Genomic DNA, 17431 nt, shown 5'->3' on the forward strand with positions numbered 1-17431 from the left:
CGTGTGTGCGCCCTATACGATCATTTTCTGATAATGATTGCGCTGTCCAAAGAGAGGGAGGAAAAAGAGAGACTCCGTGTATTTTATTATTATATTATATAGAGTCGTTATTCATTTGTTTTAAAGCTCAATAAATAACAAAGAAGACCTTTGACCGGCACTTTTATAATTTTGTCGGAAGGTTTCAACTTTAATTCACGTTGACTGGCGAAAAACTCTGCCCGGTTCCCTCGGCCCCCACCGCGGAGAATAAACAGAAGGGCAACCATGACAACCATGCTTCTTCGCTGCTTTTGTGGAGGAAGTTACAGCGCCACGTACAGGCTCCTACATGTACTGCAGCTTCTCCAGCGGTTGGAGCTAAACGGAGCGGTCTCGTGTGGGCAGACACTATCCGGATAACTATTGCGTGTGGACGGAAGCTTGTTTGCGATTGCGTTTGCGTTAATCCTATGCGTTTAGCCGTTTTTGTCCTCGTGTGGCCGGGGTCTTAGTGTTTTAAAGATCACTTGAAAAAGGTCAAAAAAGCGATCTCAAACATTTCAATTGAACATAATTATAATTATAACTATTTTTAACAGAATAAAAAATATTCAGTGAATGTTGAGCAACTAAACATAGCAAGAACCTTTCTGAACTCGATGCTCACTAAAATTGCAACTGCACACATAACAGATAATGGATTCAGAAGTATTATACATACAGAGTATATTAAGAACTGTATGTAAAAGATCCAGAGATGCTTCTATTTACAGATGTTCCCTTAACGTCTCATTCACAGGCTGCTGGTAGACAGATCATTGTTACTTTCAGCCTCGCAGAAACAGCACAAGGTTGCTTTATCCAAATCAAAACACATTTGATCAACCAGAGCACTCACATATAGAGCTAAGTGTGTGAGGACAGCAGGGTTTTGGGAGGTCTGAATGTAGTCCATAAAAAACCTGTTTTTAGAACGTAAAGTCACTGTTGGTCAGCTTTACATTTGGAGAAAAGCAGGAGGAATGCTAGACTCAGAAAAGGATCGGATGGAGGCAGAGTGAGTGCGCTGGTGGACTTTAAGATTACTACCACGAGAAAAGGTTTCCCCACACTCTTCACAGCTGTGTAGTTTCTCTCTTGTGTGAATGCGATAATGGCTCTGAACTCTTCTTCATTTAGTGAAATCTTTCCCACATTGGTCACCGCTGACAAGTTTGGGTTCCTTTCTTCTTCACTGTTTCTAAAAAAGACAGACGGATAAAGAGTCAGTGAGAGGCTGTGATGCAGATGTATCTAAAAATAAGAGTCTGTAAAATAAACCCCACAAAGTTCACACAGTAGGAACATATAATGCGGATGTATTTGTATTAACTATTTCTGAAAATGAGACTCACTTACTCTCTTTTTGGAGTTTTTCAAATCTCACAGCCTTCTTTACTCACACAGAGAATACAATAAATAAACTGGTTACATGATAAAACACTTTAAAATATCCCTCGGTTAAAACAGGTAAAACTTTTTGTTCCCCTTATTTTTTAAACATTAATGGCATTGAAAGTAAATTACAATTGAATGTACTGAATTAAGGATGGGTCATGACCGAAAGAACGAGATCGCGGATACAAGCGGCCGAGATGGGTTTTCTCCGCAGGGTGGCTGGTGTCTCCCTTAGGGATAAGGTGAGAAGTTCGGTCATCAGGGAGGGACTCGGAGTTGAGCCGCTCCTCCTTCGCGTCGAAAGGAGCCAGTTGAGGTGGTTCGGGCACCTAGTTAGGATGCCACCTGGGCGCCTCCCTAGGGAGGTGTTCCAGGCACGTCCAGCTGGGAAGAGACCAAGGGGTAGACCTAGAACCAGGTGGAGGGATTATATCTCTTTGCTGGCCTGGGAGCGCCTTGGGATCCCCCAGTCAGAGCTGGTTGATGTCGCCAGGGAAAAGAAAGTTTGGGGCTCTCTGCTGGAACTGCTACCCCCGCGACCCGACCACGGATAAGCGGGAGAAGATGGATGGATGGATGGATGGATGGATGGATGTACTGAATTAATAATAATAATAATAATAATAATAATACTTTTTTAGTCTCATTCTATTATTTGTTCTTAGTTAATCAAGGCCAAGCTTAAAAATATAATGCAAAGTGATTGGAAGTAATGATAAGGTATTAAATAATATTGTAATGATGAGTAAAAGAGTCTCTTTGTGTCGACAAATTTAATGGGAAAAATAGAAAACAAGTTTTCGATCAGATTTACTGACAAAATAGAGACAAAAGCATGCGTCACATTTTAGCCTAATTAACAAATAATAATCACTGTGCACAATCACAACAGCAGATTAAACATATCCAGTAAAATAAAATAAAAAGAGGCTCTATCAATCGGAAATGAACATTATTCTATAAAAAATACAGTCAGTGAGCAATGACGTTTGAGTCTACCTCACAGTGATTATAGGGAAGTACAAACATAACACTACAACAGGATATGCATCTCAACACGACGTGTTTTGACATTTTCAGGTGCGCACTTCTGCAAATGTGAGTATTATTAACAGAATTAACGTGTAGCATATATACAGATATGCTCACAAAACTAATATACCTGAGAAGCACTAAAGCAATCAATATTTTTCCATCACCATCAGAGCGTAAGCTATGCTCTGAGAAAAGGTTAACGGTGTGCAGCGTGTGTGCGTTGGTGGACTTTGAGATTACTACGCCGAGAAAAGTTTTTCCCACAATATTCACAGCTGTGTGGTTTCAGTCCCGTGTGAACCAGTAGGTGGACGGCAAGGTGATCCTGCCGGGAAAACGTTTTCTCACAGTGGTCACAGCTGTATGGTTTCTCTCCGGTGTGAATACGCCGGTGTGTTTTTAATTGAACCCTCTCTCTAAATGTGGAGCTGCACTGGTCACAGCTGTATGGTTTCTTTCCAGTGTGAATGCTCTTGTGGCTTCTCAAGCCGGAGGTCTGTGAAAAGACTGCTCCACATTCCTCACAGCTGTACGGTTTCTCTCCGGTGTGAATTCGCTGATGCATTTTGAGCTGAGAACTCTGATTGAAAGTCTTCCCACATTGGTCACACCAGAATACTTTCTCTTTAGTGTGAACAACCCGATGAAGTCTTAGATAAGTTGTACTTTTAAAAGTTTTCCCACACTCGTTGCAGATGTGCGGTCTCTCTTCTTGGTGAATTACTTTATGCTTTGAAAGCTCACTGTGAGTGCGGAAGGCTTTGTCACATGTGTCGCAGATTTGCGGTTTCTCTCCTGTATGAAGCAGTTTATGGCTCACCATGGTTCCTGGATGAGAGAACCTTTTCCCACATTGGTCACAGCCATAGGGTTTCTCTCCAGTGTGAACGCGTTGGTGGAGTTTTAGCCGATTCCGGTAGATGAAAGTCGCCCCGCATTGGTCACAGTGGTGAAGACGTTTTCCGGTGTGAATCCTCTGGTGCACCTTTAAATACACAACAGTTGTGAAGGATTTGTCACAGTGCTGACAGCTGTGGTTTTTGGGTCCATCTTTTCTCCTCGGTTTCTATTCAAGACAAACAGAAAGTTGATCAGACAAAAATAAAACATTTCTTGAAAACCTTGAATAATTTTTAGAGCTTCATTAATTTTTTTATACTGTTTTTCTTGATAATATAGAAAAATGAATCTTTGTTTTTGACATTTTTCTATTTTTCGGGACAAAATATACTTTTTCAAGTTACTGTGGTCCACACATTTGTTGTTGTTGTTTGAATTCCTTTAACTGCAGTTACCCTTGGCTTCTTCTTGAGATTGGACACAGTTATTTTCGGGTTGCTACCATCCTCCTTCCTCGCCTTTTCCTCCCTCCTCTGTTCCTCCGTCCTCACCTCCTTGCTCCTCAGATTTTCCACCAGGCAGAATAACGTCCTCTCACACATATTCTGCAGGTGAGTTATCTGCAGGTATAGGGACAGGTAAGCTTTGTTATTTCTGAAAAGTCTGGCATTTTTCAACAAAAAAAAGACATAATTGTCACAGAGGGAGAGAATCAGGACAGAATGAAGAGGAGGCAAGTGGAAACAAAAGCAAGTTTAGAGTTATATAAGCTGATACCAGACTGTGACGAAGGTAACTTCGTCACTATGGACTGACTGCTTCAGGCCGGGTAATTGTGTGCACCTGGTGTCCTGTGTTGTCTCCTGCCCCCCTCACCTGTGTCTTGTTGTGCTGATTAGTGTGTGTATTTAGGCTATGTTTCCCTGTCTGTTAGGAGGCTGGTAGTGTGGGTGAGATCCTTGAGGCTGGTGGCTGTGTGCACAGGAACAGCAAGATTTAGGCTGTGTCCTGTGCTGACATTTTAATAAATGCCCACGTCGGGTTATATTTTTGGACATTCTGCCTCTGCCTCCTTGCTTGGTCTGGGCCGCTCAACGGTCAGCTTCACACAGACCAAGGAAAGCAAAACAACGAAGATAAAGAACAAACGATCAAGAACAGAACAGAGGACACGAGCAGGGAAACCAGACAGGAAAATAGACAAAGGAATACAGGCCGATATACACACACAAACAAACTAATTCATTTGTATTCATCACACATAATGTTCAACCAATGGTAATCAATGTTTTTCTTTCATTCGGACTAAACCTAGAGTAATATACACATAACTACCAGTCAAATTATACATTTTTCATGTTTCATGTTAACTTAAAAAATCACAACAAAAAATGTACAAAATGTAATACATGTTATGATTGCAGAATTTGATGAGGCAAAGAAACTGTAGATTGTAAGCCTTTGTGTCTGCTAGTCTCATGTTTTACTGTAATTAAATTGAATATAAATGAAATACATGTATTTCCATGAGTAAAAGTGTCTGCAAACTGACCTGAGAGGAGGATCTTGCTGCTGCGTTTCTCTCCATGCTTCTTCTCCGGATGTTTCTCTGAAGTAAACTCTAACTGGCCCTAACCCTAAATATAACCCACTTTCACACCTCTCCCCACTTCCTGCAGACCCTCCTCCGCCAAATTTAAATTTGCAGCAATTGTTCAGCGACCGCTCCTCTTGGATTTGACTTGAAACCTTCCCAGACAACAGGAGGAAGGTGTGAATCCGACCTTTGATGTCCTGTCCTTCTCCTTCTCCTGAGACGACCCCCCCCCCCCCCCCCCTGAGCCACAACACCTCTGCTAACTGAGCCTGATCCAAGACTCTGGTTGGGAGAGTTACTTTAAAATGGGGTTTTAGGTAAGACAACAGAACAATGTGAACTTAGAAAATAAGAGATCAAGATATTTATGATCAAACATTATTTAATTTATAGAAAAACCTGCAAAAAAACCAATGAGGGGCTTGTAGCTGTTTATCTGTCTGAGAATGAGGGAAGTCACCTTAAAATCCACCAGCCAATCACACTGGAGAAAACCCATACTGTTGAGAAACATGTGGGAAACAAATGTCTCTTTGTGGTTCCCTTAAAGCCCCACACCAGTATGGTTCATCTCCCGTGTGAATAGGATGATGTCAAACTGTAAAAATAAGCAGTGCTGATCAAACATTAATCAAGATTCTGTTACTGTTATGTGTATTTCTGCCTAACTTCAAGCAGAATCTTTCGAAGCTCGGATCACACTGTACAAATACTTCTGTAGTCGTGTTGCCTTCAGGGACTTTAGGTATCCAGAGGAATATTGTACTTTTTTAACACAAAACTTGAATTCTCAAATATATATTTATTTTTTCAAAATAAATTGACTGTGAACACAGAAAAGAAATGGCTGTCACGATGAAGTTAAATGATGAACATGAGATGAATCAGATTATATCAGAGTTTCACAAATAAGTGTCTCTCTTCTCAAACCCAACATGTAAAGCAGAAAACAGACATTTAGAAATGTAAATGTGGAGTAGTTGCTCAGAGACGACTCCTCTCAGACTTGTGAAACTTCCAGGAACAAAAGGATGGAGGTGTGAACACACTAGCCTTCATCCCTCCCCCTAAATCCTACCCTTGATACCCCCTCCTCTCCAAAGATGACCCCAGTCTAGTCTACTTCAAGTACTTTAGCTTCAAATGGCCTTTAAAATTCTGCATTCAGAAAGGAGATTATCAAGAATAAATGTAACGATGCAGCACAAGATGTAAATATGTATTCAACGACCCTCCTTCACCGCAATTCAATGGAAGATGCACTTTCATATTTAAAACCTTTAACTAAACACCGTTCTCCAGAAATAGTGACTCAGTGAGTTTCAGTTCTAACCTGGATAACTGCGACTGAATCTCACATTACAAGTATCCTTAGTGTCTCTCTTCTGATACCCAACGTGACTTAATGTTTTAAAGATCACTTAAAAAAAGACAAAAAAGCGAACTCAAACATTTATATTGAACATAAATGTGAAATAAAAAAATTCAGTGAATGTTGAGCAACTAAACATAGCAAGAACCTTTCTTAACTCGATGCTCACTAAAATTGCAACTGCACACATAACGGATGATGGATTAAGAATTATTATACATACAGACTATATTAAGAACTGTATGTAAAAGATCCAGAGATGCTTCTATTTACAGATGTTCCCTTAACGTCTCATTCACAGGCTGCTGGTAGACAGATCATCGTTACTTTCAGCCTCTCAGAAACAGCACAATGTTGCTTTATCCAAATCAAAACACATTTGATCAACCAGAGCACTCACATATAGAGCTAAGTGTGTGAGGACAGCAGGGTTTTGGGAGGTCTGAATGTAGTCCATAAAAAACCTGTTTTTAGAACGTAAAGTCACTGTTGGTCAGCTTTACATTTGGAGAAAAGCAGGAGGAATGCTAGACTCAGAAAAGGATCAGATGGAGGCAGAGTGAGTGCGCTGGTGGACTTTAAGATTACTACCACGAGAAAAGGTTTTCCCACACTCTTCACAGCTGTGTAGTTTCTCTCTTGTGTGAATGCGATAATGGCTCTGAACTCTTCTTCATTTAGTGAAATCTTTCCCACATTGGTCCCCGCTGAAAAGTTTGGGTTCCTTTCTTCTTCTCTGTTTCTAAAAAAGACAGACGGATAAAGAGTCAGTGAGAGGCTGTGATGCAGATGTATCTAAAAATAAGAGTCTGTAAAATAAACCCCACAAAGTTCACAGTAGGAAAATATAATGCGGATGTATTTGTATTAACTATTTCTGAACTTGAGACTGACTTACTCTCTTTTTAGAGTTTTTCAAATCTCACAGCCTTCTTTACTCACACAGAGAATACAATAAATAAACTGGTTACATGATAAAACACTTTAAAATATCCCTCGGTTAAAACAGGTAAAACTTTTTGTTCCCCTTATTTTGTAAACATTAATGGCATTAAAAGTAAATTACAATTGAATGTACTGAATTAATAATAATAATAATAATAATAATACTTTTTTAGTCTCATTCTATTATTTGTTCTTAGTTAATCAAGGCCAAGCTTAAAAATATAATGCAAAGTGATTGGAAGTAATGATAAGGTATTAAATAATATTGTAATGATGAGTAAAAGAGTCTCTTTGTGTCGACAAATTTAATGGGAAAAATAGAAAACAAGGTTTCGATCAGATTTACTGACAAAATAGAGAAAAAAGCATGCGTCACATTTTAGCCTAATTAACAAATCATAATCACTGTGCACAATCACAACAGCAGATGAAACATATCCAGTAAAATAAAATAAAAAGAGGCTCTATCAATCGGAAATGAACATTATTCTATAAAAAATACAGTCAGTGAGCAATGACGTTTGAGTCTACCTCACAGTGATTATAGGGAAGTACAAACATAACACTACAACAGGATATGCATCTCAACAGGACGTGTTTTGACATTTTCAGGTGCGCACTTCTGCAAATGTGAGTATTATTCACAGAATTAACGTGTAGCATATATACAGATATGCTCACAAAACTAATATACCTGAGAAGCACTAAAGCAATCAATATTTTTCCATCACCATCAGAGCGTAAGCTATGCTCTGAGAAAAGGTTAACGGTGTGCAGCGTGTGTGCGTTGGTGGACTTTGAGATTACTACGCCGAGAAAAGTTTTTCCCACAATGTTCACAGCTGTGTGGTTTCAGTCCCGTGTGAACCAGTAGGTGGACGGCAAGGTGATCCTGCCGGGAAAACGTTTTCGCACAGTGGTCACAGCTGTATGGTTTCTCTCCGGTGTGAATACGCCGGTGTGTTTTTAATTGAACCCTCTCTCTAAATGTGGAGCTGCACTGGTCACAGCTGTATGGTTTCTTTCCAGTGTGAATGCTCTTGTGGCTTCTCAAGCCGGAGGTCTGTGAAAAGACTGCTCCACATTCCTCACAGCTGTACGGTTTCTCTCCGGTGTGAATTCGCTGATGCATTTTGAGCTGAGAACTCTGATTGAAAGTCTTCCCACATTGGTCACACCAGAATACTTTCTCTTTAGTGTGAACAACCCGATGAAGTCTTAGATAAGTTGTACTTTTAAAAGTTTTCCCACACTCGTTGCAGATGTGCGGTCTCTCTTCTTGGTGAATTACTTTATGCTTTGAAAGCTCACTGTGAGTGCGGAAGGCTTTGTCACATGTGTCGCAGATTTGCGGTTTCTCTCCTGTATGAAGCAGTTTATGGCTCACCATGGTTCCTGGATGAGAGAACCTTTTCCCACATTGGTCACAGCCATAGGGTTTCTCTCCAGTGTGAACGCGTTGGTGGAGTTTTAGCCGATTCCGGTAGATGAAAGTCGCCCCGCATTGGTCACAGTGGTGAAGACGTTTTCCGGTGTGAATCCTCTGGTGCACCTTTAAATACACAACAGTTGTGAAGGATTTGTCACAGTGCTGACAGCTGTGGTTTTTGGGTCCATCTTTTCTCCTCGGTTTCTATTCAAGACAAACAGAAAGTTGATCAGACAAAAATAAAACATTTCTTGAAAACCTTGAATAATTTTTTAGAGCTTCATTAATTTTTTTATACTGTTTTTCTTGATAATATAGAAAAATGAATCTTTGTTTTTGACATTTTTCTATTTTTCGGGACAAAATATACTTTTTCAAGTTACTGTGGTCCACACATTTGTTGTTGTTGTTTGAATTCCTTTAACTGCAGTTACCCTTGGCTTCTTCTTGAGATTGGACACAGTTATTTTCGGGTTGCTACCATCCTCCTTCCTCGCCTTTTCCTCCCTCCTCTGTTCCTCCGTCCTCACCTCCTTGCTCCTCAGATTTTCCACCAGGCAGAATAACGTCCTCTCACACATATTCTGCAGGTGAGTTATCTGCAGGTATAGGGACAGGTAAGCTTTGTTATTTCTGAAAAGTCTGGCATTTTTCAACAAAAAAAAGACATAATTGTCACAGAGGGAGAGAATCAGGACAGAATGAAGAGGAGGCAAGTGGAAACAAAAGCAAGTTTAGAGTTATATAAAGCTGATACCAGACTGTGACGAAGGTAACTTCGTCACTATGGACTGACTGCTTCAGGCCGGGTAATTGTGTGCACCTGGTGTCCTGTGTTGTCTCCTGCCCCCCTCACCTGTGTCTTGTTGTGCTGATTAGTGTGTGTATTTAGGCTATGTTTCCCTGTCTGTTAGGAGGCTGGTAGTGTGGGTGAGATCCTTGAGGCTGGTGGCTGTGTGCACAGGAACAGCAAGATTTAGGCTGTGTCCTGTGCTGACATTTTAATAAATGCCCACGTCGGGTTATATTTTTGGACATTCTGCCTCTGCCTCCTTGCTTGGTCTGGGCCGCTCAACGGTCAGCTTCACACAGACCAAGGAAAGCAAAACAACGAAGATAAAGAACAAACGATCAAGAACAGAACAGAGGACACGAGCAGGGAAACCAGACAGGAAAATAGACAAAGGAATACAGGCCGATATACACACACAAACAAACTAATTCATTTGTATTCATCACACATAATGTTCAACCAATGGTAATCAATGTTTTTCTTTCATTCGGACTAAACCTAGAGTAATATACACATAACTACCAGTCAAATTATACATTTTTCATGTTTCATGTTAACTTAAAAAATCACAACAAAAAATGTACAAAATGTAATACATGTTATGATTGCAGAATTTGATGAGGCAAAGAAACTGTAGATTGTAAGCCTTTGTGTCTGCTAGTCTCATGTTTTACTGTAATTAAATTGAATATAAATGAAATACATGTATTTCCATGAGTAAAAGTGTCTGCAAACTGACCTGAGAGGAGGATCCTGCTGCTGCGTTTCTCTCCATGCTTCTTCTCCGGATGTTTCTCTGAAGTAAACTCTAACTGGCCCTAACCCTAAATATAACCCACTTTCACACCTCTCCCCACTTCCTGCAGACCCTCCTCCGCCAAATTTAAATTTGCAGCAATTGTTCAGCGACCGCTCCTCTTGGATTTGACTTGAAACCTTCCCAGACAACAGGAGGAAGGTGTGAATCCGACCTTTGATGTCCTGTCCTTCTCCTTCTCCTGAGACGACCCCCCCCCCCCCCCCCCTGAGCCACAACACCTCTGCTAACTGAGCCTGATCCAAGACTCTGGTTGGGAGAGTTACTTTAAAATGGGGTTTTAGGTAAGACAACAGAACAATGTGAACTTAGAAAATAAGAGATCAAGATATTTATGATCAAACATTATTTAATTTATAGAAAAACCTGCAAAAAAAACCAATGAGGGGCTTGTAGCTGTTTATCTGTCTGAGAATGAGGGAAGTCACCTTAAAATCCACCAGCCAATCACACTGGAGAAAACCCATACTGTTGAGAAACATGTGGGAAACAAATGTCTCTTTGTGGTTCCCTTAAAGCCCCACACCAGTATGGTTCATCTCCCGTGTGAATAGGATGATGTCAAACTGTAAAAATAAGCAGTGCTGATCAAACATTAATCAAGATTCTGTTACTGTTATGTGTATTTCTGCCTAACTTCAAGCAGAATCTTTCGAAGCTCGGATCACACTGTACAAATACTTCTGTAGTCGTGTTGCCTTCAGGGACTTTAGGTATCCAGAGGAATATTGTACTTTTTTAACACAAAACTTGAATTCTCAAATATATATTTATTTTTTCAAAATAAATTGACTGTGAACACAGAAAAGAAATGGCTGTCACGATGAAGTTAAATGATGAACATGAGATGAATCAGATTATATCAGAGTTTCACAAATAAGTGTCTCTCTTCTCAAACCCAACATGTAAAGCAGAAAACAGACATTTAGAAATGTAAATGTGGAGTAGTTGCTCAGAGACGACTCCTCTCAGACTTGTGAAACTTCCAGGAACAAAAGGATGGAGGTGTGAACACACTAGCCTTCATCCCTCCCCCTAAATCCTACCCTTGATACCCCCTCCTCTCCAAAGATGACCCCAGTCTAGTCTACTTCAAGTACTTTAGCTTCAAATGGCCTTTAAAATTCTGCATTCAGAAAGGAGATTATCAAGAATAAATGTAACGATGCAGCACAAGATGTAAATATGTATTCAACGACCCTCCTTCACCGCAATTCAATGGAAGATGCACTTTCATATTTAAAACCTTTAACTAAACACCGTTCTCCAGAAATAGTGACTCAGTGAGTTTCAGTTCTAACCTGGATAACTGCGACTGAATCTCACATTACAAGTATCCTTAGTGTCTCTCTTCTCATACCCAATGTGTCTTAGTGTTTTAAAGATCACTTCAAAAAGGACAAAAAAGCAAACTCAAACATTTCAATTGAACATAAATGTGAAATAAAAATGTTCAGTGAATGTTGGGCAACAAAAAATAGCAAGAACCTTTCTGAACTCGATGCTCACTAAAATTGCAATAAAGGATAATGGATTAAGAAGTATTATACATAAAGACTATATTAAGAAATGTATGTAAAAGATCCAGAGATGCTTCTATTTACAGATGTTCCCTTAACGTCTCATTCACAGGCTGCTGGTAGACAGATCATCGTTACTTTCAGCCTCTCAGAAACAGCACAATGTTGCTTTATCCAAATCAAAACACATTTGATCAACCAGAGCACTCACATATAGAGCTAAGTGTGTGAGGACAGCAGGGTTTTGGGAGGTCTGAATGTAGTCCATAAAAAACCTGTTTTTAGAACGTAAAGTCACTGTTGGTCAGCTTTACATTTGGAGAAAAGCAGGAGGAATGCTAGACTCAGAAAAGGATCAGATGGAGGCAGAGTGAGTGCGCTGGTGGACTTTAAGATTACTACCACGAGAAAAGGTTTTCCCACACTCTTCACAGCTGTGTAGTTTCTCTCTTGTGTGAATGCGATAATGGCTCTGAACTCTTCTTGATTTAGTGAAATCTTTCCCACATTGGTCCCCGCTGAAAAGTTTGGGTTCCTTTCTTCTTCTCTGTTTCTAAAAAAGACAGACGGATAAAGAGTCAGTGAGAGGCTGTGATGCAGATGTATCTAAAAATAAGAGTCTGTAAAATAAACCCCACAAAGTTCACACAGTAGGAAAATATAATGCGGATGTATTTGTATTAACTATTTCTGAAAATGAGACTCACTTACTCTCTTGTTAGAGTTTTTCAAATCTCACAGCCTTCTTTACTCACACAGAGAATACAATAAATAAACTGGTTACATGATAAAACACTTTAAAATATCCCTCGGTTAAAACAGGTGAAACTTTTTTTTCCCCTTATTTTGTAAACATTAATGGCATTAAAAGTAAATTACAATTGAATGTACTGAATTAATAATAATAATAATAATAATAATACTTTTTTAGTCTCATTCTATTATTTGTTCTTAGTTAATCAAGGCCAAGCTTAAAAATATAATGCAAAGTGATTGGAAGTAATGATAAGGTATTAAATAATATTGTAATGATGAGTAAAAGAGTCTCTTTGTGTCGACAAATTTAATGGGAAAAATAGAAAACAAGGTTTCGATCAGATTTACTGACAAAATAGAGAAAAAAGCATGCGTCACATTTTAGCCTAATTAACAAATCATAATCACTGTGCACAATCACAACAGCAGATGAAACATATCCAGTAAAATAAAATAAAAAGAGGCTCTATCAATCGGAAATGAACATCATTCTATAAAAAATACAGTCAGTGAGCAATGACGTTTGAGTCTACCTCACAGTGATTATAGGGAAGTACAAACATAACACTACAACAGGATATGCATCTCAACAGGACGTGTTTTGACATTTTCAGGTGCGCACTTCTGCAAATGTGAGTATTATTAACAGAATTAACGTGTAGCATATATACAGATATGCTCACAAAACTAATATACCTGAGAAGCACTAAAGCAATCAATATTTTTCCATCACCATCAGAGCGTAAGCTATGCTCTGAGAAAAGGTTAACGGTGTGCAGCGTGTGTGCGTTGGTGGACTTTGAGATTACTACGCCGAGAAAAGTTTTTCCCACAATGTTCACAGCTGTGTGGTTTCAGTCCCGTGTGAACCAGTAGGTGGACGGCAAGGTGATCCTGCCGGGAAAACGTTTTCGCACAGTGGTCACAGCTGTATGGTTTCTCTCCGGTGTGAATACGCCGGTGTGTTTTTAATTGAACCCTCTCTCTAAATGTGGAGCTGCACTGGTCACAGCTGTATGGTTTCTTTCCAGTGTGAATGCTCTTGTGGCTTCTCAAGCCGGAGGTCTGTGAAAAGACTGCTCCACATTCCTCACAGCTGTACGGTTTCTCTCCGGTGTGAATTCGCTGATGCATTTTGAGCTGAGAACTCTGATTGAAAGTCTTCCCACATTGGTCACACCAGAATACTTTCTCTTTAGTGTGAACAACCCGATGAAGTCTTAGATAAGTTGTACTTTTAAAAGTTTTCCCACACTCGTTGCAGATGTGCGGTCTCTCTTCTTGGTGAATTACTTTATGCTTTGAAAGCTCACTGTGAGTGCGGAAGGCTTTGTCACATGTGTCGCAGATTTGCGGTTTCTCTCCTGTATGAAGCAGTTTATGGATCACCATGGCTCCTGGAAGAGAGAACCTTTTCCCACATTGGTCACAGCCGTAGGGTTTCTCTCCAGTGTGAACGCGTTGGTGGAGTTTTAGCCGATTCCGGTAGAGGAAAGTCGCCCCGCATTGGTCACAGTGGTGAAGACGTTTTCCGGTGTGAATCCTCTGGTGCACCTTTAAATACACAACAGTTGTGAAGGATTTGTCACAGTGCTGACAGCTGTGGTTTTTGGGTCCATGTTTTCTCCTCGGTTTCTATTCAAGACAAACAGAAAGTTGATCAGACAAAAATAAAACATTTCTTGAAAACCTTGAATAATTTTTAGAGCTTCATTAATTTTTTTTATACTGTTTTTCTTGATAATATAGAAAAATGAATCTTTGTTTTTGACATTTTTCTATTTTTCGGGACAAAATATACTTTTTCAAGTTACTGTGGTCCACACATTTTTTATTTTTGTTTGAATTCCTTTAACTGCAGTTACCCGTGGCTTCTTCTTGAGATTGGACACAGTTATTTTCGGGTTGCTACCATCCTCCTTCCTCGGCTCTTCTTCCCTCCTCTGTTCCTCCGTCCTCACCTCCTTGCTCCTCAGATTTTCCTCCAGGCAGAATAACGTCCTCTCACACATATTCTGCAGGTGAGTTATCTGCAGGTATAGGGACAGGTAAGCTTTGTTATTTTTGAAAAGTCTGGCATTTTTCAACAAAAAAAAGACATAATTGTCACAGAGGGAGAGAATCAGGACAGAATGAAGAGGAGGCAAGTGGAAACAAAAGCAAGTTTAGAGTTATATAAAGCTGATACCAGACTGTGACGAAGGTAACTTCGTCACTATGGACTGACTGCTTCAGGCCGGGTAATTGTGTGCACCTGGTGTCCTGTGTTGTCTCCTGCCCCCCCTCACCTGTGTCTTGTTGTGCTGATTAGTGTGTGTATTTAGGCTATGTTTCCCTGTCTGTTAGGAGGCTGGTAGTGTGGGTGAGATCCTTGAGGCTGGTGGCTGTGTGCACAGGAACAGCAAGATTGAGGCTGTGTCCTGTGCTGACATTTTAATAAATGCCCACGTCGGGTTATATTTTTGGACATTCTGCCTCTGCCTCCTTGCTTGGTCTGGGCCGCTCAACGGTCAGCTTCACACAGACCAAGGAAAGCAAAACAACGAAGATAAAGAACAAACGATCAAGAACAGAACAGAGGACACGAGCAGGGAAACCAGACAGGAAAATAGACAAAGGAATACAGGCCGATATACACACACAAACAAACTAATTCATTTGTATTCATTACACATAATGTTCAACCAATGGTAATCAATGTTTTTCTTTCATTCTGACTAAACCTAGAGTAATATACACATAACTACCAGTCAAATGATACATTTTTCATGTTTCATGTTAACTTAAAAAATCACAACAAAAAATGTACAAAATGTAATACATGTTATGATTGCAGAATTTGATGAGGCAAAGAAACTGTAGATTGTAAGCCTTTGTGTCTGCTAGTCTCATGTTTTACTGTAATTAAATTGAATATAAATGAAATACATGTATTTCCATGAGTAAAAGTGTCTGCAAACTGACCTGAGAGGAGGATCCTGCTGCTGCGTTTCTCTCCATGCTTCTTCTCCGGATGTTTCTCTGAAGTAAACTCTAACTGGCCCTAACCCTAAATATAACCCACTTTCACACCTCTCCCCACTTCCTGCAGACCCTCCTCCGCCAAATTTAAATTTGCAGCAAATGTTCAGCGACCACTCCTCTTGGATTTGACTTGAAACCTTCCCAGACAACAGGAGGAAGGTGTGAATCCGACCTTTGATGTCCTGTCCTTCTCCTTCTCCTGAGACGACCCCCCCCCCCTGAGCCACAACACCTCTGCTAACTGAGCCTGATCCAAGACTCTGGTTGGGAGAGTTACTTTAAAATGGGGTTTTAGGTAAGACAACAGAACAATGTGAACTTAGAAAATAAGAGATCAAGATATTTATGATCAAACATTATTTAATTTATAGAAAAACCTGCAAAAAAACCAATGAGGGGCTTGTAGCTGTTTATCTGTCTGAGAATGAGGGAAGTCACCTTAAAATCCACCAGCCAATCACACTGGAGAAAACCCATACTGTTGAGAAACATGTGGGAAACAAATGTCTCTTTGTGGTTCCCTTAAAGCCCCACACCAGTATGGTTCATCTCCCGTGTGAATAGGATGATGTCAAACTGTAAAAATAAGCAGTGCTGATCAAACATTAATCAAGATTCTGTTACTGTTATGTGTATTTCTGCCTAACTTCAAGCAGAATCTTCCGAAGCTCGGATCACACTGTACAAATACTTCTGTAGTCATGTTGCCTTCAGGGACTTTAGGTATCCAGAGGAATATTGCACTTGTTTAACACAAAACTTGAATTCTCAAATATATATTTATTTTTTCAAAATAAATTTACTGTGAACACAGAAAAGAAATGGCTGTCACGATGAAGTTAAATGATGAACATGAGATGAATCAGATTATATCAGAGTTTCACAAAAAAGGGTGTCTCTTCTCAAACCCAACATGTAAAGCAGAAAACAGACATTTAGAAATGTAAATGTGGAGTAGTTGCTCAGAGACGACTCCTCTCAGACTTGTGAAACTTCCAGGAACAAAAGGATGGAGGTGTGAACACACTAGCCTTCATCCCTCCCCTACATCCTGCCCTTGATATCCCCTCCTCTCTAAAGAAGAATAAAAGTAACGATGCAGCACAAGATGTAAATATTTATTTAACGACCCTCCTTCACCGCAATTCAATGTTCACTGTTTTCAGAAGGAAAACGAGGACGGAACTGCAGTAGTTTCTACAAGGACCACTATTGCGGTAAGCATGTTTTAACTTCCGGTTGTTCTTGTCACCTCCGGGTATCCTGTTCTGCTGCTGATAGCTTATTATCTTAACTTAATCGATCGTTTTAATTAGTGATGGCGAGATGAAGTCTTATGAAGCTTTGAAGCTTTCCAGCCAATTGGTTCGCATTTGAACACAAACCCCCTGTTGGTCAAAGTGTGTAAAACAGGCAGATTGGACATCTCAACCGTGTGCTCTATCTCATACCGAGTTCCCATTGAGTAAAGCCTTAGAATAACTCTAAACAACGAACATTAAATCATATTTTCATGTTAACAATATTGTATTTATTCCAGTTTAATGATTGTGATTGAAAAGCCTAAGGAGGCTGGTAAACATTGCAAAGAGGGATTAGTATTCCTTAATAATATTCGTAAACTTAAACATGTTGTAGCCGGAGAAAGGCTAAACCATATCAAATAATACATCTGTTAACTACATTATCTCATTTAGCTTTTATAAACAAAAAATACGTAATGTTCAGTCGTTGAACCAGGGACCCTGCGGCATGAGTAAACTGCTTTCAAGCTGAGCCACAGCACACACACTAAAGCTCCCTGAAAACACTGCAACATATGTATTCCTGTATTTATTGATGGCCAGAGCGGGCGACGTTGAGGCGCATCTTAAACTGCTGGCT

General features: G+C 39.9%; 2 protein-coding genes across 2 annotated transcripts; both read right to left on the minus strand.

The window, feature by feature from the left end:
* Positions 1-2177: 2177 nt before the first annotated feature.
* On the minus strand, positions 2178-4882 carry LOC117540937 (gastrula zinc finger protein xLCGF3.1-like). The gene is made up of 3 exons (XM_034207897.1): positions 4847-4882; positions 3750-3914; positions 2178-3520 (listed from the first exon to the last, which is right to left on the minus strand). Exons 1-3 carry the CDS (start codon positions 4880-4882, stop codon positions 2651-2653), a joined length of 1071 nt encoding a protein of 356 aa, XP_034063788.1. The 3' UTR covers positions 2178-2650.
* Positions 4883-7498: 2616 nt separating this feature from the next.
* LOC117540945 (zinc finger protein 665-like) lies at positions 7499-15625 on the minus strand. The gene is made up of 7 exons (XM_034207909.1): positions 15488-15625; positions 14389-14553; positions 13294-14158; positions 10367-10512; positions 10170-10226; positions 9072-9236; positions 7499-8841 (listed from the first exon to the last, which is right to left on the minus strand). Exons 1-7 carry the CDS (start codon positions 15521-15523, stop codon positions 7972-7974), a joined length of 2304 nt encoding a protein of 767 aa, XP_034063800.1. The 5' UTR covers positions 15524-15625; the 3' UTR covers positions 7499-7971.
* Between the last annotated feature and the right edge of the window lie 1806 nt (positions 15626-17431).

This window comes from Gymnodraco acuticeps, unplaced genomic scaffold, assembly GCF_902827175.1.
Source record: "Gymnodraco acuticeps unplaced genomic scaffold, fGymAcu1.1, whole genome shotgun sequence".
NCBI classification, from domain to species: domain Eukaryota; kingdom Metazoa; phylum Chordata; class Actinopteri; order Perciformes; family Bathydraconidae; genus Gymnodraco; species Gymnodraco acuticeps.

Coding starts and splice junctions, on each gene's coding strand:
- LOC117540937 (XM_034207897.1), bottom strand. CDS start 4,882: ATGGAGAGAAACGCAGCAGCAAGATCCTCCTCTCAG. Junction 3,915..4,846: donor CAGCAAGATCCTCCTCTCAG/GTCAGTTTGCAG, acceptor CTATACCTGCAG/ATAACTCACCTGCAGAATAT. Junction 3,521..3,749: donor ATCTCAAGAAGAAGCCAAGG/GTAACTGCAGTT, acceptor TGTCTTGAATAG/AAACCGAGGAGAAAAGATGG.
- LOC117540945 (XM_034207909.1), bottom strand. CDS start 15,523: ATGGAGAGAAACGCAGCAGCAGGATCCTCCTCTCAG. Junction 9,237..10,169: donor CAGCAGGATCCTCCTCTCAG/GTCAGTTTGCAG, acceptor CTATACCTGCAG/ATAACTCACCTGCAGAATAT. Junction 8,842..9,071: donor ATCTCAAGAAGAAGCCAAGG/GTAACTGCAGTT, acceptor TGTCTTGAATAG/AAACCGAGGAGAAAAGATGG.